The sequence below is a fragment of the Balearica regulorum genome, chromosome 2 (assembly GCF_011004875.1).
Source record: "Balearica regulorum gibbericeps isolate bBalReg1 chromosome 2, bBalReg1.pri, whole genome shotgun sequence".
Classification (NCBI taxonomy): Eukaryota; Metazoa; Chordata; class Aves; order Gruiformes; family Gruidae; genus Balearica; species Balearica regulorum.
The window spans coordinates 35,156,435-35,178,488 of NC_046185.1; the positions used below are offsets into that span (position 1 = coordinate 35,156,435).

Here is a 22,054-nt window from a genome sequence, read left to right on the forward strand (position 1 = left end):
CCTTACTTTTGGTAGGCTGGTCTCCTTTCCTACTCAAAAATCGACACATACTCAATTCTGTCATCAGCAAATCCCCACAAAGCCAAGATTCCGGTTCCCTTCTGCAGCTACCTCACAGGGCAAGGATACCCCTGCTGCTTTCTGTTCTTCCCTTTAAGCAAACCCCAGAAGTTTGTATGCTCACTTTAAGAATGTCAATGCTGCTGATGCTGGTACAAGTTGGAAGATGATGCCATGTTATGCTGGGGTTTTGTTTTCCTCCAGTTAGCTGTTTTCAAAAAAAAAAACAAACCAAAAAAACCAACCACATGCACAAAACCCTACTGGAAGGTAAAGCTTGTAGGTGGAAGTAGTATCTTGCATCACACTAAATAATATGGTTAAAGAAAGTAAGCAGGCTTTCAGATGCACAACCCTTCTTTAAGTCTAAAATTAAAGCAGGAGATTTCAAAGGTAAATACAAACTGAGAACAATTATTCAATAATTTAATTGGATGTGTACATTAGGCCATCTCTGAAGGAAAAATCAGGTGCTACTGACTGAGCAGAAGTGACTCAAGGGGATTCTTTAGCATCATCAGAAAGTGTGGGTGTGAAGGCACAGATTAAGGTACTCCAACGTTTTCAGAATGTACAGCAAGATCAGAGGGGAGTTGGAGATTATTAAGAGCTACAAAATCAGTATCTCTATTAAATCCTTGGTTTTACATATGCACTAGGATTATGAGCTTTATGATTGTCTTTGGAAAAACATTTTGTAGGTTTATCTTAAGGACCTGCTAGGTCTGAAATACTATAGCTGGAATAACTGCTTTATGAAAAGTGTTTCTGCAAGTTCCTTAATTTCATTACACACAAGTTGCTTCTCATTAGTGGTGCTTGTTTGTTTTCACCTACACAGTTACCACAAAATCATCCAGTGCAAAGGACAGCTATTTTAGTGCAGGAAAGGAAAATGTAGAATCCATTTAAAATACACCCATGCTAATTTGGGCATGTATGTCACCAAACCACCACTGCAGAAAAATCAGATTATCTGAAGACTGCAGACCTGTGGCAGAGCAGCACAGGAAGCACAGAGAAACATCTCTCCTCGCCAGGAGGGCCCTTCATCACCCCAGGTCGCAGGCAGGCCTGTTCCCACACCAAACCAGCCCACGGCCCCGAGCCCAAGGAGCAGGGCCGGGCCTGCCGCGGATCCCTAACCCGACCTTCCCGCCAGGACACACCAGACGTGAGGGGAGCCCGCAGAAACCCATAAAAGGGCACAGCCGGCATTAACTAAATTCCTTGAAGACTCTGGACGTGCAGATCTAAAAGCCTTTCACAGAGAGGACGGGCGGGGAGTCAGCCCCCTCCCGCCGGCGGCGATGGCCGGCCCTGAGGTCCGCTCCCACCCCAGAAGACGACGGGGCTCCCTCCCCGGCCGCAGGGCAGCCCGACGCGGTTTCCTCCTCGCCGCGCCGGGCGCGCAGGGGCAGGGCAGCACCGGTAAAACCCCTGATGGGCGCACCGAGCCGGCGAGAGACTTCTCCCGCGGCCGGCAAGGGCGGGGGCTGCGACAGCGGGAACCCGACCCCGACCCCGAGCCCAAACCCGACGCCCGCCCGCCCGGTGCCCGAGCCGGCCCGGCGCCCGCCCGCACCGCCCTCCCCCCGCGCATGCGCAGCCGGCCGGCGGGGCGGGCACGTGACCGCGGAGGGCGGGGAGGGGACGGGCGCGCGGCGCTGCGTCTCTGTGGGCCCGGGCCGGCGGCGCAGAGGGGAGGGGGAGGATCCATCATGGCGTCTATGCAGGTGAGGCGCCTGCGGCGGAGCCGGGGCGGGGGCCCGGAGCCGGGAGGAGATGCTTCCCTGGTCGTTGTGCGTGGTGGTGCGCTCTGGAGAGCGGTGCGGGCGGAGCAACCGCTGGGACAGCGGCTGGGGGGGGGGGGGGTCGGTTGCGCGGCGGCTCTGGCGTTGCCGCGAGGGTAGGGGGACCTGGGGCCGCTCGGCGGGGCCGGGAAGGGCAGGAGGAGGCAGGGTAGGGCCGGCCCGGCGCCGGGATGGAGCTGGGTTCCGCGGGGGCAGGCTGTGAGGGGCGAGGCCGGGCTCCAGCTGCGGCGGGGAGAGGGAGGAGGGAGCCGCAAGTGAGGGCGGGCGGGGCAGGATGGCGCGCGGGGGAGGGCGCCGGGAGGGTGGGGGGCGAGTTGCCTCGCGGGGAGGGGGTGATTGGCAGCGATGGCCCCTCTGCCCGGGGAGGCGAGGGGAAGGCGGAGGGATCCGTCTTCCCGTCGGCAGGGTTTGAGGGGGCCACGGCTTCACTGGCCGCCGGGAGAGGTGGTGGGCTCGTCCCTGTCCCCCGGCGGTGTGGCCACAGCGTAGCGGGGGGGTCAGGGAGATCCCCTCGGTGACACCGTGAGGACGGTGTCGAAGGATGTGACCAACAACTCAGTCTTCCCGGGCGTTTCTGGGGTTACGGCACTGTAATTCTCGGGCGTCGGGGGGCTGGGATAGACAAGTTTTATCCCAAGCCGTGTGCCCGTGGGGTCCTCTTTCTCTCTGTAAAATGAGATCGTAGTGTGGTGTCAGTCCTGTGGACAGATAACGTCTGGTTTTACTTGGTTGGATGGGGTTGCTGTAGGTACAGTAGCATGAAACATCCTGCTGCTTGACAGGTATTTCTAGCTGAATTATTTATTCATGCCTTCTCCAAAGGAGTTCTTAAATAGGAGCTGCAGAAATTGCTCTGGAAGAATGGATCACTTTCACTGTGTGCTGCTTCAAGTGGGTGGTGATTTATTGTGACTGGGGCAGGAGAAAAAAATCACTGGGTTTTGTGGCAGTGGCCCCTGACTTTCCTTATTTCACCTGTAACTGCACTGCTTTTCCTTGAATTTTTACAGTTTTCCATTTTGTTTAAATGATCTGGATGATCTAGCACTTCTGCTTGCTTTCTCAAACTGCTTTTTTTCTTGTTCTAATTTTGGTTCAATAAAAATTTTTTTTTTTGTCACTAGTAATGGAACAGCCCAGAAAGAATGGACAGATTGAATGAAATTAGTTTAACTGTCCTGATAGCCTGAGTTTAGCATAGCTGAAAGGAGTTTAAATGTCAAAGCATTGAACTTTATGGGGTAAAAATTCTGCTCATGAAGTTTAGAAGCGTAAAAAAATCATGGTGTGTCTTTCCGAGTTATTGAAATGAAACGGGATCAAGAACTTGAACATACTCTACAGAATGTTCTTCATTTAGCAGTAGTTTAGACAGATAGTCTGATTTGCCTTCATTTTATCAGCTCTGTCTGGCAAATGCATTTTTGTAATGCTCTTAATGTTCAGACTTTTACAAGCATAACTGCAAAATAGAGGCAATAATTTTGTTATGCAGTATCTTTTATAAAACTGTGAAAACTATAGGGAAAAGACAGTGGTGAAGCTTGAAGGAGTCACTTTGTGGGACTTTGTAAACCTGTGCTGTGTTGCTGTCTCTAGCTTGGTAAATAACCTTCTGCTGATTGCCTCACCCTCATTCCTTTTGCTCCCCCTGTAAAGGGGAAATAATGATTATAAATTAAGTGAGGTTGTTTAGGATACATGAATGACAAATGTTGCCTAAAAGTAAGGTAAGTTATATGTGGAGGGTAGTACTCACTTCCTGAAAGTATGGCCATGGTAAGTCTAATGTTGTAATTGCTTTCATTTTAGAAATACCAGCTGTAAGATTACACTTTCTTTTTTTTTTAAATGGTGTTCTACTGGTTTTTTTATGAGAGATTCAAGGAAATTTATGGAGTTTTTTTTGTTTACATGTTTCTAGTTGTAGACTGTTTGGATGAGTTTTTCCTAAGTTTAGTAAACTATGAATTTAGTAATGTAGTTTAGCAAATTGTCTGGGATTTTTTTTTTTTTTTAAAATGAACAGGAAGCATAAATGAAAAAAATTAGTAAGTGAATTGTAAAATCAGTAAGTATCTCAATAGTAGACACCTTCCCAGGTGAGCTCTGAATTCTTCTGTTAATTAACATTTGAATCTTTAGCGCAAAAAACATTTTGCAAAGGAAGCTGTTGTATATAATTTTAAGCATTTTTCAGTTCAGGTTCATTTAATATGTAAGTTGCCTGACATAAAAAAGGAGACGTCCTTTTTCTGATTCTATACAGTGTTTTTAAATACCCGATGTTTAACTGAAATGTTTGTGCAACTCATTGCAGTCTCTAACTATACCAGTAGTCTATCACTGTACTGTTATGGCAGTATTACTCATATTTCTGATAAGAATGATATATTGGTACATTAAGTTTTAGTTACTTCTTAAACTGCCATAATTTTATACAGCAACCTAGGATGCCCTGTGTTAATTACATCTTATTTTTACAGATCCACTGAAATTTCTCTGATTAACTTAAAGCTAGAATTATCTGATCAGTCTAAGTCCAAATCACCTCTTTTTGCCAATGAACATCAACCTAAAGAGCTACTGGGTGCAATTGATGCATAGTAACTTGTAAAACTTGGGAGTTTGAGCCTTTATGGGTATTATTTAAATTTGTTATGATCTTTGTCTGCAAGGACATTGTTTAATGGTAGTTTTCTGTAACACTTTTTTTCTAGAATAATAGAAGCCAATGTTGACAAGATCATGTGTTTTCTTTTCTAACCACAGTGTTGTCCAAAGTGGTGGCAAATTTGCCACTGCTGGATTGGTTTAAACCTGGTTTGCATCATTTTAAGCAAATGATAATTTTTTTTTCCCTTAAAAAACAAACAAAACCTCCAAACAAACCTTGAAGGAAAAGCATTTTTTTTCCAAGATTTTTCCCAGAAAAATCCCAAGCTTGTGCAACTTTTTCCTGAAAAAAGCCCCCATAAATATTCTGAAAAGTTGTCACTAGTGTAGATGAGTAGAATGGGTTTGCTTTAGAAATTTAGGTATGGTAATCTGAAGTCTTAAAGCTACACATAACATAAAAATGTGATAAATACTGAAGAAATAATAGGCAATAAACACTTGTTCTCGGAAGAGCTGGAAACACCGAACTTACATTAAGAATAGAAGAGCAGGTAAGAAATAGAAACAAGGAAGTTCACTTGAAAATGTGCAGAAAATATATCATTGCTGTACAAAGTGTTAGATACTTAAGGCCTTTTCCTCAGCGCACAGATATCAGCTATTTGCATCTTAAACTCGAAAGATTGACTTTATCCGTAACTGCTGACATTTTAATTACTACCATTTTGCCTTTCCCCTCCTTTCGTTTTTAATACCAGGTTACTTCAAGATTGTACATATTTAAACAGCTTTTACAAACACATCTATGGGAGCAGTTTTAGGTTTGCAGTTTATCACCAAAGTAACCTCTGGTCTTTCCTTTAAAGTTAGACACATGAGATTTGTACATGTAGATATTTAAGTCTGATTAAATACAGAGCTAATGTAATTAGTGACACGAACAGCTTTAGTAAAGGGTGTAGAATGTTAGCCTTCACCATGCACTTGTATTATCAGAATTTTTTTTTTGCCCTTGAAAACTGCCTGTTGGTGAGCCACCATCAAATACATGCACACATCAAAATAAAAAGTGCTGCTTGAAAAGTCTTGTTCCAGCAATAGATTTTTTTTTTCGAAATGCATGTCTAAACAGCCATTTAATAAAATAATTGTACTAGATGACAATGCAGAATTCATGTTAGCTTGAGAAACTTTTATCACAAAACACAAGCCAGTAGCAATACAAAAGTTTCCCACAGGTTTCACCCCAGTGTTTTCAGCCGGTGGGGTAGGTGATGAGTATACAAGCCATAAGAAAATACTATGCTCTGGATTATACCCACATTCAGTTAAACGTCCTTGGTTCTATTCTTTTACCTGCTCTTCTAGTCTCAGTGGAAGTTCTGTGTTTCCAGCTGTTCTCAGGACAGTTGCTTAATCTTTCTTCCATATTGGCAGCATTTTTACTTAATAATTTGGAAATAATTTTCTCTTTACTTATTTGACAGCTTTGTTCAGGAAAAAGTTCTAAACTTTTTAATATAGCTTCCAAAAAATCCCAACAAACCCAACCTTAAGTTAGGAAAGCTTTCAGTCGACTGGAACTTAAATGATGATGCACATGTATTCTGTACTGCTAAACATCACAGTACAGGATTCATGTTATTTCAAATAAAATATTTAAAAATAAAAAGAAAATGGGTGGTTACAGTAATTATATAACGAATTCTGGGATATAAACACAAAGAAATTATTGGTAGTTAGTAACAACTTGAAGTTTTTAGTGGTGCCATTGGTGAAATACTGTTGAAGATTAAAATTTCAGTTGTTTTTAAACTGAAAAATGCAAGTACCATAATTGAGACCAGAATGAGTGGAGAATAAAAAGCATTTCTCCTGTCCACTAAGAGGTTGTTAGTCCTTTATGTAACCTTCAGTTATCAGTCTGTACTGATATGTGGTATATTAGCTTTGGCATATTGCCATGCTAAGTAAAATAAGATAAATGCAAAATGTATAATTATTTTACCAAGATGAGTTAGTTTAATCTTGGGGAGTTTTTTTAATAAACTTTTAAAGTGAGATGAGTATCAAATGAAGCTTAAAATTTACAGTCTTTAAGTCAGTAATGATAAATAAAATCAAAGTTACGGCTTTAGGCCCTAAGGACACTTGCTTGTTTTTGTATCTGCTTGTGTAAATAGAATTTTGGGAAACACTTTGCTGGGCAGCAACTGCACAATTTTTGAGCTAGAATGGAAGAATTCACTTCTGAGAAAACAGTAGTAGACAAGTTTACTGAAACCAGTGTCCCTGAGCATTATCAGCAGATTTTTCTTCTAAACAGACCAACTATATAGCTAAATTATAAACCATGAATGCTTTCAACTTTGTCTCTTTGAATGTTGCTATCTCATGAATATGTGTATGATTTAAACCAGGAAAATAAAAGCAGGCAGATATTTATTGTAAAGAATAGTTACTCCAGTTGATCATAAACATTTTTTACTCAGAGTTTGATAATGTCTTGTACTTGCTTTTAGCCCTAGCTATTCAAGCTCTGAGAAGGGGAAAAGAGAAGACAATAGATTTGTAAAAGCCAGGGAATGTTGTCTTGTTAAGCTGCTCCCTTGGAAAGCTCTGTGAGTTTGTAATTAATAAGCTAAAGCAGCTTAGCTCAAACAATGTGCGAAACTCGGTGATCGAGCACTTTCTTTAATTGTTTGCTCAAATTCTACTGAGCTAAGGCTTTCATACTAAAGGATCTTCGGTATATGATATACAGGTATAGCCTATACTGGTGGGTACTCCTGGAGATTATGTGATTAAATTACCCTCATTAATATGAAAGAGAGAAGGCACAACTTAACATTGAACTCACCCATAATTATGGCTGTGTTCAACAAATACAAATGTGTTTGATGTAATGATCATGTCTCTTATGTAGCCTTGGTTTACAACCAAGAGGTAACCTTTCAAGGAGTTTGCAGGCCAAAGTTTCCACTGGGGAAGAGGGCGATGAAGGTCTTTTGGTACTTGGAGACAAAAAATTTGTGCATCTTGCGTGGTTTTGAAGTAGCAAATGACTGTGACAGAACTGTCAGTTGGGTTTTTCCCCTTGGAAGGGAGGACGAGACAATACTATATGTTCATTTAAACCAGTTACAATTTCATTTATTAAAAAAAAAAAGAAAAGAAAGTTAATAGATTAAATGTTTTAAAATAAGAAGAGCCAGTAAGCAATCATTAGTGATAGAATGAAGGTCAGGTAACCTGTATTCTGCCTGCTTTTGGTAGTTGAGGGTGTTCAAAAGGTATTCTGGAATCTGTGCCAGCCTTTGCAGGTTTTTTCTTTGTTTTTGTTTGTTTTTCCTCTGAGGTGACCTTAATCACTGGAATGAAAAACAGATATCAGTCTGGGGTGGCAGGGAAAGAAGGGAGGGAACCCCATAATTTGCACTTGAGGAATTGAGACGCCTTATTTTTCATAATTAATAATCTCATTGAGAATACCAGCTATTCATCCTTTCATACACAGTATTGAAAAATAATTCTGTTTCTCCTTGGGTGATTACAAAGTTGTTTGTCATCCTTTTTATTCAACTTAATTAAAAATACTGCTTGATCAGCCTCAAGAAAAAAAATCCTGTATATATGTCAATAAATGTTCATAATAGTTTACAGAGTATAGCAAATACTGTCTCTAAAAGTCTGATGGAATAAAATGTTTCATAGAATTTGATGCTGCTTGTTCACATAGAGTTATTTGTTTCTTCTTCATTAGAAATTGGTGGGCAATAATGAGAAGGGACAAGGAAACTGAATGGACTGAGGTTTCCTAAGTAATAAATTCTCTCCCTGTTGTTTTTAGGGATATAGATTTGATGAGTTTTAAATATTTTTACAGTTTATAGCTTGCAACATTTTGCCCCTTCTCTTTTTGAAATGCTTTTTGTCAGAATACAGCATTTTATCTCGATTATCAACCTTTGGAATGATTTTTGTAAGGATGAGAAATTCCCCAGTAGACGTATGGTTGCCCTCATTGTGCCAGCCCTTGCTATTGTCTTAAATTCATTTCTTTAACTGAAGCAGTTCAAGTAATGCCAGATTCTTGTCCTTAAAAGATAAAATTATTTGTTTGACTTTAGTACTGCATGGGGCTTGTGCTGGGTGTTGGTACATTTGAAGACTCCATTTATAAAGCAGATGACTAGCTGTCAGTTTCATTTTATTCTTCATTAGTGGGCTTTGCTTAATTTGCTTTAAAATGACAAGTTCATTGTAAAAAATTTGATTACCTGGCAAAAAGCTTTTTGGACTGTGGAGCTGGAAGGCAGGGAAGGGAAGCAGAATGAAGCCCCCATAATCCAAGGGGAAATGGTTAGTGACCTGGTACACCACTTAAGACACATACAGGTCTATGGGGCCAGATGGGATCTACCCAAGGGTACTGAGGCAGCTGGTGGAAGTGCTCACCAAGCCACTTAGCATCATTTATCAGCACTCCTGGCTAACCAGGGAGGTCCCAGTTGACTGGAGGTCAGCAAATGTGATGCCCATCTACAGGAAGGGTCGGAAGGAGGATCTGGGGAAATACAGGCCTGTCAGTCTGACCTCAGTGCCAGGGAAGGTTATGGAGATCACCTGATTGTCCTGTACATGCTGTATGATGGCACTCAAGATGATCAGGCCCAGTCAGCATGGGTTTGTGAAAGGCAGGTTCTACTTGACCAACCTGATCTCCTGTGACAAGCTGATACGCTTAGTGGATGCGGGAAAGGCTATGGATGTTGTCTACCTGGACTTTAGTAAAGCCTTTGACACTGTTTCCCACAACATTCTCCTAGAGAAACTGACTGCTCATGGTTTGGATGGGCTTACGCTTGGCTGGGTAAAAAAACTGGCTGGATGTCTCAGCCCAAAGAGTTGTGGTGAATGGAATTAACTCCAGTTGGCAGCCAGTCACAAGTGGTGTTCCCCAGGGCTCAGTATTAGGACCAGTTCTCTTTAATATCTTTATCAATGATCTGGATGAGGGAATCTAGTGCACCCTCAGTAAGTTTGCAGACAACACCAAATTGTGCGGGAGTGTTGATCTGCTCGAGGGCAGGAAGGCTCTACGGAGTGATCTGGACAGGCTGGATCAATGAACTGAGGCCAACTGTATGAGATTCAACAAGGCTGAGTGCTGGGTCCTGCACTTGGGTCACAACAACACCATGCAACACCACAGGTCTGGGGAAGAGTGGCTGGAAAACTGCCTGGCAGAAAAGGACCTGGGGGTGTTTGTTGATAGTCAGCTGAATATGAGCCAGCAATGTGCCCAGGTGGCTGAGAGGGCCAACAGCATCCTGGCTTGTATCAGAAATAGTGTGGCCAGCAGGACTAGGGAAGTGATAGTCCCCCTGTACTCGGCACTGGTGAGGCTGCACCTTGAGTACTGTGTTGAGTTTTGGGCCCCAAAGACAGACATTGAGGTACTGGAGTGTGTCCAAAGAAGGGCAGTGAAGCTGGTGAAGGGTCTAGAGAACAGGTCTTATAAGGAGCGACTGAGGGAACTGAGGTTGTTTAGCCTGGAGAAAAGGAGGCTGAGGGGAGACCTTCTTGCTTTCTACAACTACCTGAAAGAAGGTCGTAGCCAGGTGGATGTTGGTCTCCCAAGTAACAAGCAATAAGGACAAGAGGAAATGGCCTCAGGTTGCACCAGAGGAGGCTTAGGTGGGATAGTAGGAAAAATTTCTTCACCGGAAGGGTTGTCAATCATGGAACAGGCTGCACAGGGCAGTGGTTGAGTCAGCATCCCTGGAGGTATTGAAAAGATGTGTAGATGTGGTGCTTAGGGACATGGTTTAGTGGTAGACTTGGCAGTGCTAGGTTAAGAGTTGGAGTCTGTGATCATAAAGGTCTTTTCCAACCTTATTGGTTATTGGTTTATCTTTAATTATACTGTAATTCTGATTTCAGGTTGATTTTCATAGAATGGTTTGGGTTGGAAGGGACCTCAAAGATCATCTAGTTCCAACCCCTCCTGCCGCAGGCAGGGACACCCTCCACTAGATCACGTTGCCCAAAGCCCCATCCAACCTGGGCTTGAACACTTCCAGGGATGGGGCATCCACAGCCCCTCTGGGCAACCTGTTCCAGTGCCTCACCAGCCTCACAGGGAAGAATTTCTTCCTAACATCTAATCTGAATCAACCCTCCTTTAGCTTAAACCCATTATCCCTTGTCCTGTCACTACACTCCCTCATAAACAGTCCCTCGCCAGCTTTCCTGTAGGCCCCTTCAGGCACTGGAAGGCCGCAATTAGATCTCCCCAGAGGCGCCTTTTCTCCGTGTTTTTTTCGCTTGTCTCTTGGTGAGTTTAAGTCAAGCATATTATTCCCTGTAGAAGAGGGCTGTGTTGCTTTGACCTTCCAGTCAAATATTTTAGAATATCTTGGAGCATGTGAAGATAATGTTCTGTTATCAAACTGAGAAATCAACAATCCTTCCTCCCACCCTTGCCCCCCCCCCAAGTCCATAACCTAATGAAATTTTTAAATGCTCAGAAGAACGAAAGATTAATGGTGGAAACTTGTTTGTAAGTAGCTCATTAAAAGATTCATGCATTGCCTTTCAGTTCCTTTAAAAAGAGAGAAATGTACAAAATGCCTGACATTCAGGACTTGAAGTATGGATTGATCTCGGAAAATAACATTAGAACTGGGTTGCCAGATGTTAACATGTTTTATTAGAAATGAGGAGGAGGAGACTAATCTGCTTCTGCATTCTCAGTACAGATTGAAAACCTGATATTCAGCCAAAAATAGATAAAACTGAAAAACAATTCTTCAAATTCAAATCCTGGTATTATTTTTTATGGACAGAGTATTTTCTGAAGCTGTTTTGTTACGTGTCCTGCTGAAGCTTTAATTTGGCACATCCAGGTAATTATCTTTCCTTCCTGCAGCCTTGATTAAATCTTACCATAAAAAATTTGATTAGGAAAAAATCACCCAGGATTGTGATAATCAAGTATCTGGGTGATTTGTGGGTTTGGGAACCCAGGCCAAATGATTTTGCCTGAATAATGGGAAATACTCCACGGGGGCTTTCGTGAATGACCTGATTGGTTAGGAAACAAAGGATTTTTTTTTTTAATTTGTAGGAACTCTTTCATCTTTTCTTTATAGTTCTTCAGTAGCAAGATGGCCTGTAGCAGGTAATTTTTTCTTAAATGTCACTGGTTTTAATCTTTACCTTGTTTCCCTTATCTTTGAGAGCTTTTTGGTATTTAAAGTTAGGTGTAACACACAATCAGTTCCAGCAACGCTTGCACTGTTAAAAATTATTTTCTGTAGAGGAGTTTTGTTTGAAAAGCTAGACTGTCTATCCAGTGTTTACACCTTCCTATTCTGGATTTGAGATACTTTTCAGTAAGAAATATGTGAATGGAAGAACCAAAATGCTGAAAATAGAGTTGTTACTGGTCTTACTCTCTCAGTCTAGTAGGTTGTACTAACAGACTGGTAACAGCTTTGATTATGAAACGTGGTGGTGTTGTAACAATGTTGTTGTAGCCTGTTAACAACTCCTCCTGTTCTGGTACAAGGTTACTGTTCATCTTCATTCAGCCAGGGAGTGCTTGAAAAAAAAATCCCTCTCCTGCATGTAAAAACTTATTCAAAACAGAAAGGATTTTTTTTTGTCAAACTTTTTGTAACTTGAATGGGGGAGGAGGTGACAGCCTGTAGCTTATGAGTGAAATGTAAATTCCTTGCCAGGACTTCATCATAATACTCACAGTGCTTTTGTGCTAACGGTTTGCTTGGGTACATTTTAGTCTTTGGATGTGGAAGAGAATCATTAGTAGTTACCGAAGAAATATTGTTAGGTTTCCCTAGGGTGCAGCAGCTTTACCTACATTAAATAGAAGAGTGGAGCCCCTGTGGGATTAATTTTTAACTTTTAACTATTTATCAGTTAGTTTTTTCTTCCTCTTTGATCTCCAAGCCACATAAAGGTTTGAGTTTATAGTGTCTAGGAAAGCTTGGCTTTAGAAGGCTACTCCTTTCTTACATCATTGCAGCGAAGAAAAGTGAATTTGAGTGCATGGAAAAAGAAGGTTTCTAACAAAATTCAAGTGCAGGTGTTTTGGACACCCATGCTTCCTAGTCTGTGAAGTTACTGTTCCATCTTTCACCTTCTTCATATCCTCATGATACTGCCTAACTGAGCATGGCTAGTAATCTCTACCACTCCGGGTGAGAAGACCACTGCATTCCAGCTTAATTGCTCATCACAGCTGGTGTTAGTGGTAAAAGAAGGTGTGGTGATGGAACATTTCTTCCAGCAGAAATGAAGAGAAGCTGTTTGCCCGTGTTCCACGTCTTGCTTTACTGGTAGGTTTCTGCTCTATTGGTAGAGAAAAAATTGCTTTCCCCTAGCTGTCTTCTATGAAACTCTTACCACTGCTCTTAATATATCCTGTCTTGTACTGAATCTCCTTTTGGTGTAAACAACTCAGCTTTTCTATTCCTTTCTCTTTTTTTTTTTAAAAAAAAAAAAAAAGGAAAAATCTCTAAAATAGACTTTCAAGTCTATATTAGGGGTTGTTCATAGGTAAAGTATTTGGCTAAGATAGCTCATCATTTAGTTTACCCATTTAAGACATTGCACATCTCGTGCAACATAGTCTAGTGGAGGGTATCCCTGCCCGCAGCAGGGGGCTTGGAACTAGATGATCTATAAGGTCCCTGCCAACCCAAACCATTCTATGATTCTATGACTTCTTGAAACATCAAAATGTGGAATATTCAGGAGTTGCAAAGATGAGGCAGTTGAACGTATGCATTGATCTCTCTTTGGGTTTATTTTCTTTGTATCATTTACCTTTATCTCCTCAGAACTGAGAATAAAAACGTTATAATGAGCCAGGAGTATGGGCACACAGTTGAACTTGATTGAATTATGGTGTTGATATTTTACTGCTAATCAAAAAAGCCAATGTAACAGTGCATGTATGCTTTGCTTTAATTATGAAGTATGTTAACTGAAACAATATTCATTGGCTATCTTAGTTGCTCTCACCTATAGGTACATAATTTGTACTTGGTGGTGACCCGTATAACTAAAGGTGCCTTACTTTTTTTCACTGTACATGTTTTTGTTTGCATATAGCTTTGTTAAACTTTAACTCTCTAGGCTCCAGTTTTTCAAGGGAGGGGCAGAGCTGTTGCAAGAGTTCTGACAGTGGGCTTAGAACTGGAAATAGACACCTGATATTGTGATACTCCTTTTAAAGGCATTGAGGAAGGTAATTTTCACATACCTACAAGAGCTAGATAAATTTTTATGGCGGAGGAGAAGAATATCTTTGACTGCACTGTTGCTTTGTGGAGGTTTGTGGTTAAAGTCTTTCTACCTGCCTGTGTCTGTGAGTATGATCCTTGTTTGTGATTGTGCTGGTTTTGACTGAGATAATTTTCTTCATAGTAGCTAGTATGAGGCTATGTTTTGGATTTTTGCTGAAAACTGTTGATAATATAGAGATGATTTTGTTACTGCTGAGCAGTGCTTACACAGAGCCAAGGCCTTTTGTGCTTCTCACTCCACCCCACCAGCGAGTAGGCTGGGGGTGCACAAGAAGTTGGGAGGGGACACAGCTGGAACAGCTGACCCCAACTGACCAAAGGGATATTCCATACCATCACGCTCAGCATAGGAAGCTGGGGGAAGAAGAAGAAAGGGAAGGACATTCAGAGTGATGGTGTTTGTCTTCCCAAGTAACCATTAGGCATGATGGAGCCCTGCTTTCCTGGAGATGGCTGAACAGCTGCCAGCCTGTGGGAATTGGTGAATGAATTCCTTGTCTTGCTTTGCTTGTGTGTGCAGCTTTTGCTTTACCTATTAAACTGTCTTTATCTTAACCCATGAGTTTTCTCACTTTTACGCTTTGATTTTCTCCCCCATCCCACCATGCGGGGAGTGAGTGAGCAGCTGTGTGGGGCTTAGCTGCCATCTGGGGTTAAACCATGACAGGAGTGGAATCAGAAAAAAGATCCCTGGTTTTGGGGAGTGTGATGATGATATTGCCATATATACTTTAGGAATATAGGGTATTGCCTTTTGAGTTAGCTGACAGGGCACAAAGACCAGTGAAAAGATTTTTGTATCTGTTAGTAAACATCTATGTGATACATAACTTCTAGCTCAATGGTGCACAGTAACCAAACTTTTGATTTTGCTCCATATGCTTTGAGAAGTCTTATGAGCTTGACACTTTAGAAAATCTGTGGAGGATAACTGAAAGGGTTGCACAAATCCTATTTGACAGAATTAGCAACAGAATACAAGCCATTGCTATGTCAGTCATTTCTCAGCTACTTGTAAACTTTCTTTCGGAACTGGTGTTTGGTGAAGTAAGTAATCTTGGTTTCAAAGACTTCCACTTTTTTGAAAATACTTGTGTAAACTACTGGTTATGTCACTACTCTTTGCCTTTTGCAGCTGGTTATTCCTTTAATTGAAGGGCTGCGGTGTTACTCAGTCTTAGGTGTCTGATCTTCCTACTCTGCTGTTCTGTTTCCTTCTAGATGGTGAATGTTCTTACCAATTTGATACTTTTTGTTAAACTTGGAAGCTGTATTAAAAGAGTGTTTAAACATAAAATCCTCTCTGAAAATAAGGAAAAGATCAAATTAAAATTGCCTGTGCATCCTGCATTTATTCCCCCTTTTGTAAATAACTCCATGATTGCAGCCCGTGTTTTCTTTTGCAGTCTCTTTAAATAGAAAGTGGACAAGTAGGAAGGGAGTTTCTATATGAAACTTTATGACGAATTAGCAGAAACATTGGAAAGATGATCTTGTGATGTGAAGAGAACAATACAGCAAGCACAACTCACAGGAGCCTGTCAATGTGTAGAAAACATCTGTTTGGAGCTTGTTGTGGGAGTGAGTAGCTGCACTAGCTTGTATTTTGTCTTAAAGGAACTGGTTGAGAGGCTGAAAGCAACTTGAGTAGGTGATAAAAAAAATGGTATTCTTGATTCATGATAAGAAAGAAAAGCAAAAGTAATAATGATATTGACTTTAGATAACCATGTCTTAACATAGCTAGAGATCTGTAAATAAAGGAGGACTCTTGATAATTAAGAGTGTTGAAGGGCTACAAGTTTCTAGAAGAAAATACTAATTCACAGTGGCAAGCTGTCTCAAAATGGAAAAAATATAGGAAATATAGTAAAAGTCAGTATGGCTACGTGAGGAGCTATGTGATGACTTGAAGACTGAAAAGGCTTTGTGCAAAACAGAAAAGTGAAAATAAGTAATTACTGCTAAAGCTCAATATGAAAGAAAGGGTAAACCATATACGAGTGAAATTTACCCATGGTGCATTGTTTTAAATTAGCAGATTTAAAAAGCGTTAAGAAAGGTTTTTATAAATCACTAGAAAGACGAAGAAAGGGATGAGCCTATAAATAGAAAAGGAAAGCAAAGAATAGATGATACAGATACTTAAATTAATAACGAGGCAGTAAATCGTGCCAAACAAAGGGCAGATTCAATGCCTTTTAGGCACTGGATATTTTGTCAGTCACATAGGATTCAGCTGTGTGGGTTTTGGTTTGTGGGTTTATTTTGTTTTGTTTTGTTTTTTGTTTTAAGTGTTTAAGCAACTGAATCTGAGTTTTTTGATAGTTATTTTGAGTTTCCAGATGATAAATACTGGTTTTATTCTTTTAGTATCATGTGAAAGGGTGGCTTCTGGAAATCACTGGACCAAACAGTTTCTGATGCCTATAAGATATAATAGACAATTAACTTGTGAGTACATAGATGAAAAGTAGCCAGAATGGATTTCAGAAGAAGAATCACGTTGAACTAATGTGATTTGCTCCTCTTAGTGTGTGGTAACTATTGTGAAAGAGGAGCAGTAGCTGTATTCTGACTGTGTAAATGTTTTTGACTTGCAGTAGTGTGACATTTGAATAAGCAAACAAGAAAAATATGGTCTAAATCAGTGGATTTTTTTTTCTTTTTTAACTACAAAGACCACATCTCAAGGTATCACAGTTGTACTTTGGTTGTAGTAAAATCACTCTTGTTTCGACTGGGTGTCTGATTCAGAGACGGCGTTCGGTTCTGTCAAGCTGAGTGAACCTACCAAAGGATATTTTGAGGGCAATCTGCATTGGCTTTCACACTTTCTGAAAGTGGCTTGGATGATTGGCATATTAGTGTTCTTACAAAATACATATGTGACAACAAATTGAGAATTAAAACTGAAAACATGCAATTCAGTAGAGAAAGCTACAAAGTATTTAATACAGGGAGAAGAGGGGAAATGGCAGTCTACGAATATGAATGAGTAGCAGGCTGATCAGTGCTTGTGTGGAAGAGGCTCTGGGTTATGTGTGCAGACAATGTGAGTCAAAGTATTGTGCTGCTACTAAGAAAAAAAAACTTTTGGAATATATTCCCATAAATGTCATGATGAAACATTCTTCTTTTTATATAAATACGTATATATAAAAATACAATTTAAGGAATTAGCTGGAGACCAGCAAAGATTAAATGCTTAGAAAATGATACTTGGAGGAGGAGGAGTTGAAAGAATTATGTGGTTAGTTTAGTAAAGATTAGGGAAAGAGAGAAGTAAGTTGAACTAAGTGAAAGAATTCTCTTCTATATCACTGAAGAGTAAGAGAAGTAATTTGACATAATTTATTCTACTCACCTAGATCTCTTACTGTGAAGAAAATTCTTCCAATAATAAAAGCAAGAGATAGGATGATGTGGAAAATGTTAAAGGCTTTTAACTAAAAGGATATTTTAAGAATCTTTGATCCATCCTTATGTAAGGAAGATGGAGAGGTGACTTCCCTGAGGTATCTTCAAGTCCTACGTTTATGGGATTCAACAAATGAGATAGTTAAAATTGTCTGAAGTGTTAATCCATTATACTTTGTCCTGCTATGTATGTTGCTGTTTATTCTCAATAATTTTGTACCAGAAAAACAGTTTTCTGTATTCATAGCTGTCAAATACAAGGAAGGCTTTTCTCCTCTGAAACCTGTTCCTTTTCAGATGCTTAATTTCAGAAACTTAGAGTTGCAGCATGCCTTTTGTACGTAACGTGTATGGGCTGGGTATATCAGAATCATGGTTTTTTAAAAGTACACAACTGAATTATCTTGAAGTTAAGAGTGCGTGTTTCTGGATTTGTGCATGATATTGCAGTAGTCTTTAGGGTTAGTGTTACTCTGAGAAAATTAATGTTCCTTGTAACCTCTTTGGTCAGCTAGTACAAATATTGTTAAACACTGAATAATTAATTTCAAGTTGTATTTAAACTTTAGATGTTTTCTGAATTACTATGGTAACTAGGAGCTCAGTTTCCTAATTAAACTATATGAATCTGGCCTTCAAGGGCTTCATTTAAGAGGTTGTGTGTTTGTGTGGGGTTTTTTTTGTTGTTGGTTTTGTTTTTATTTAAACTAGATCTGGCTCCTGATAATCCAGTTTTGTGTATTAACGAGACACAGCATGAGACAAATTATTTTGAGTTGTGGTAAGGGAGAGAGGAAGAAAAAAAACCACTTCATAATATCTTTGGAGAGTATCTTCCAAATTTTCTGAATATCCTTAGCTGCATATTGAGCTGTGTGTGCCAGCCTGTAGTGAGCAGTTTGGGAAAAGCGATTTTTCCCTTCTCTCTGTCAGTTGAGACCACATCTGGAGTACTGTCTTTAGGGAGTTCCAGAACAAGAGAGACATTGATGTACTGGAGTGAGTCCAACAGATGGCCACCAAGATGGTTAAGGGCTGAGCTACGTGATGTACAAGGAGAGGCTGACTGGATTTCTTCAGCCTTAAGAAGAGAAGGCAAATGGAAGATCTTGCTGATGCTTATAACAACCTGATGGGAGGGTGCTAGGGAAAACAGAGCCACAGTGGGAAGACAGTGGGAACATGACATCTTTCAATAAGATATAAAAGAAAAGTTTTATACCATGAGGATAGTCAAACACTGGAATGCATTGATCAGAGAGGCTGATTAAAATACAATTTTCTAAATATTAGTTAGGCCCTCTCTTAAACAAAAAAACCAAACAATATTTGAATGAATTCTGGTTAGTAGGCCGTGATGCCCTCTACAATTTTGTTCAGTTGCTATAGAGTACTCTCGAGCATCTTCTGGAAGAGGTCTGTAGGCAGCTGTTTGTAAGTTTGTACAGAAATAATTGAGTTGATGCCTGATAGAACAAATGAAATTTTGAAAATGTCTGGTGAAAGCCTATTAAAGATACCCAACTATGTTCATCAGATAAGGTATGATTAACTTGTATGGCATGGTTAATGGAATAGTAGAGAACTGTAAAATAGTATATTTTATTATTCCAGTTGGAAAAAAAACCCCAAACAAATAAGGACTTATATTCCCCAAAGTATCACATCTTAAATGTGTATCAGTTGGTTCAATAAAAGTAATTCTCTTTGTGTAAGACTTTGCCTTGCTTCTCTCTTTAGACTAGTGGCTTGAGTAATATTGCTGAAATCTCTAAAAGCATTGTTTTCCCCTTTAGCTGTCTAACACTTTCAGAGTTCTTGTCATTATGGGGACTGGAGAAATCTAGGAACTTACTATAAAATTATATTTTTGCTGTTTAATTTCAAGGGAAGTTATCTAAGATAGTCAATATAGCTGGAGAGAATAAAAATGAAAATGATTCTGTGCCGTTTCTAATAGCAGTTGTTGGTCTTCCATCCTGATTGCCTGCAATTCTGGGATGAGATGATCTTAATTTTTGAGCTTTTGTTTGTTTTTGTTTTTTTCCTGGCCCTACCCTGAAGGGGAGCAACGTTGAGATACATGAAATCCATCAGGGCAAAGTATAATGGAGAACACAGCTGATACTTCAGATAGGCATAGGGTTAGAGAGGTTACTGAAGGGCATAACAGCTTTTGCTGATACTTTGTTCTGTTTGGGACATTTCCTCTGAATGAAGAACAAGTCCAGAAGAGCTGTGAGTTTCTTGACCTCTGCATCCCCTCCCTGCCTTTCCAGTGTGGAGCTCTGCTTAGGAACTTACTGTTAATCAGAATTGCACTGGAATTTTCTATGCATAATAGGTAATCATAGCCAGGTTTTCTTTGTGGATTCCTTTATTTCAAAGTGATACATTTTTTTGCTAAAGCTTGTTTTCATTTCATTGCAACACTAGCAATGTTACAGACTTGATTTTCTGGGGAACTTATATTATTTGGTTTCTTTGGCTTAATAGTCAGATAATATATCTGTTTTCTACTGAATGTCCTCTTAGCTTTAATGGGAATGACATGGATGGGTTTTTTTATTTATTTATGTTCTCACCAAGAGCTGCAAATGCGGGTCAGACTGAACTTATGTTGAAACCTGTTTGAACTGGCTAACTTAGAAATGATAATTTCTTTTTTGCCTTTAAAAATGTAATTCTGTTTACTGTGATACTTTTGACCCAAAGTGTAAATAGTATCTTCTGTGACTTCCCTGGGATGCATTTTTGGATCATTTTTTATGAGAAGCAATGTGTTATCTGTATGTATTATTTGTGTGTAATGGACAGGACCCTCTGACAGTGTTAGCAAATGTTTAAGATCAGAGGAACAGAGCACTTCAGTGGTACTCTGCTGATCAAGTACACAATTTTTTTTTTTCCCCTTCGGTTACTGGTCAGTTGTTTGGTTTGGTTTTTTTTTTTTTTCTTAGAAAGATCTATAAATATTATATATGAGAAGCAATCAAAGAGAATATCTTTGCACTGGTTAGATGGATAACAGAGTGAGGCTGTATTAGACTGAAAAGATGGTTGCTAGAGAAAAGAGTCAAAGGTTCAAACTTCAAATGAGATTATATTTTAAGTGTTGATAAGTTTAAGTGTTGATAAGACATTTAGTAGGTTACAGAACAAACAAAATTTCCTCTTTTCAAATTGCTGTGCTTGATCAGATACTGATACCTTAATGTGGCTGGTTTTTAATTTTAAAATGGATGTTAGGCTCCTTTTTTATAAAGACAGAGTTGTATAGTTGGTCTACTACTGAATTATTTGTTCTTTACTATTTTTTTTCTTAATGTTTCCAAATCTCCTCTTTAAGGGAAAGAGTTTTAATTTTCCCTTAGCATATAAGGTTCTCATCTCTGAAATATTTAAAATATTTCTCTATATGGTGATCTATATGACAAGGCATACACAGGTTGACTACCATTGAGATTTATTTGATGATGGTCTTGGAAAGTCTCAGAAAGAGAATTGACTTCAAAATATCTCCACCCCTCAAATTCAGGATTTGTCAAATGGTTTTGGAACTTTGTTCTTTTGTAGTTTAATTCATAATAGTAAGTTTAATTCATAATGGTAGTGTTAAACACTGTTGGTGTTTATAATCTGAAATTTTCTTAAACTGTGCAGAGAGCAAAAGGTGAACACTAGCGATCTAATCTGGTTTTCACTGTGTTAGCAACGTATATAGCTTTCTTACAAAAATGCTAGCATTGTTTTTTTAGTTAGTTTATATCCGTATGCCAGTTATAACAGCCTTTAAAATTATTTTATGACAGAACTTTTCACTTCAAAACATATTTAATTGCTTGCAAATAAAAGACTTTTAAAGTGTGGGTTTGGGTTCGAGGTAGAAACTTTCAAAACAGAAGCCCAAAGCAAGTTTTTGGGGCTGCTTGATAGAGACAGAAAGTTGTTTCAAAATGTACATTGTGAATGTATGAGGGTGTTTTCTTTAGGAGTTGTGTGTCTGAATTTATTGTAGTCCTATTTCAAAGGTGTTAATGAGATACTGAATCACTTCTCTGTTGACAAATGAACACTTTTTATTTTCTCCTCTGGATTTTAAGTTCTACTAAGCATCAGAAAGTTTGTTTGGAAAATTAGTAAGAAACAGCTACGAATGCGTGATAAACCTACATTTTAAAAAATTGTATGTTGAATCAAAATTAGATACTAAACCCCCAACCATATGTATTTATTCCTCTTGAGTGCTAGGTCAGGCTTAAATCTTATGTAAGGTTATTTCAACTAGTAGGATGATCGAAGTGTACTAGTAGGCGGTAAACACTAAAATTGTTGACAGCAAACAGGAGAGTAAGAAATGAGAAAGCCTTGAACTTTCCATTATCTAGATGGCTTGGAAATGACAAAACATATTGCATAATTGTTTACATGGAGAAAATACACTCTGAAAGCAGTGTCAATGAGAGCACTTCACAGAGGTTACATTTTCCTTGCTCCATAGATTGTAAGAAATGGTTCTGGTAGTTGTTATAGAAGAGGCTGGTTGCAGATACCGATTTATCCCTGTCAAAATAGGTAAGAATTACCTGAGCTACTGGTGTAACACTTTTCTAAATATTACAACTCTATAGGTTCCAAGATGCAGTTACTATGAAGTTAGAAAATAATTTGTGTTTTGCAAGTTACGTAGTCTTGTTTTAGTTTTGTGTTCTGTCCTCTGGGATGATTTAGAGAAAGGCAAAGGCTTGCACAGATGCCAGCTAGAAGAAGAGTTGTGCTGTTAAAATCTTGGAGAATTAATTG

At 39.6% G+C, this 22,054-nt stretch overlaps 1 protein-coding gene across 3 annotated transcripts in view; it reads left to right on the forward strand.

Annotated features, from left to right (window-relative positions):
* Positions 1–1,685: 1,685 nt before the first annotated feature.
* UBE2W (ubiquitin conjugating enzyme E2 W) overlaps positions 1,686–22,054 on the forward strand; it is a 48,093-nt gene continuing 27,724 nt past the window's right edge. Inside the window, exons 1-2 of one of the 3 annotated variants that reach the window (XM_075743895.1) lie at positions 1,753–1,796; positions 21,753–21,826. Coding sequence is in view for 2 of the 3 variants with exons in the window: in XM_075743893.1 (XP_075600008.1) it covers positions 1,782–1,796 (15 nt within the window). In the remaining variant the exon portion in view is untranslated. Of the gene's footprint in view, positions 1,797–21,752; positions 21,827–22,054 lie in introns of all 3 variants that reach the window. The other 2 variants (XM_075743893.1, XM_075743894.1) reach the window with 2 other exon arrangements.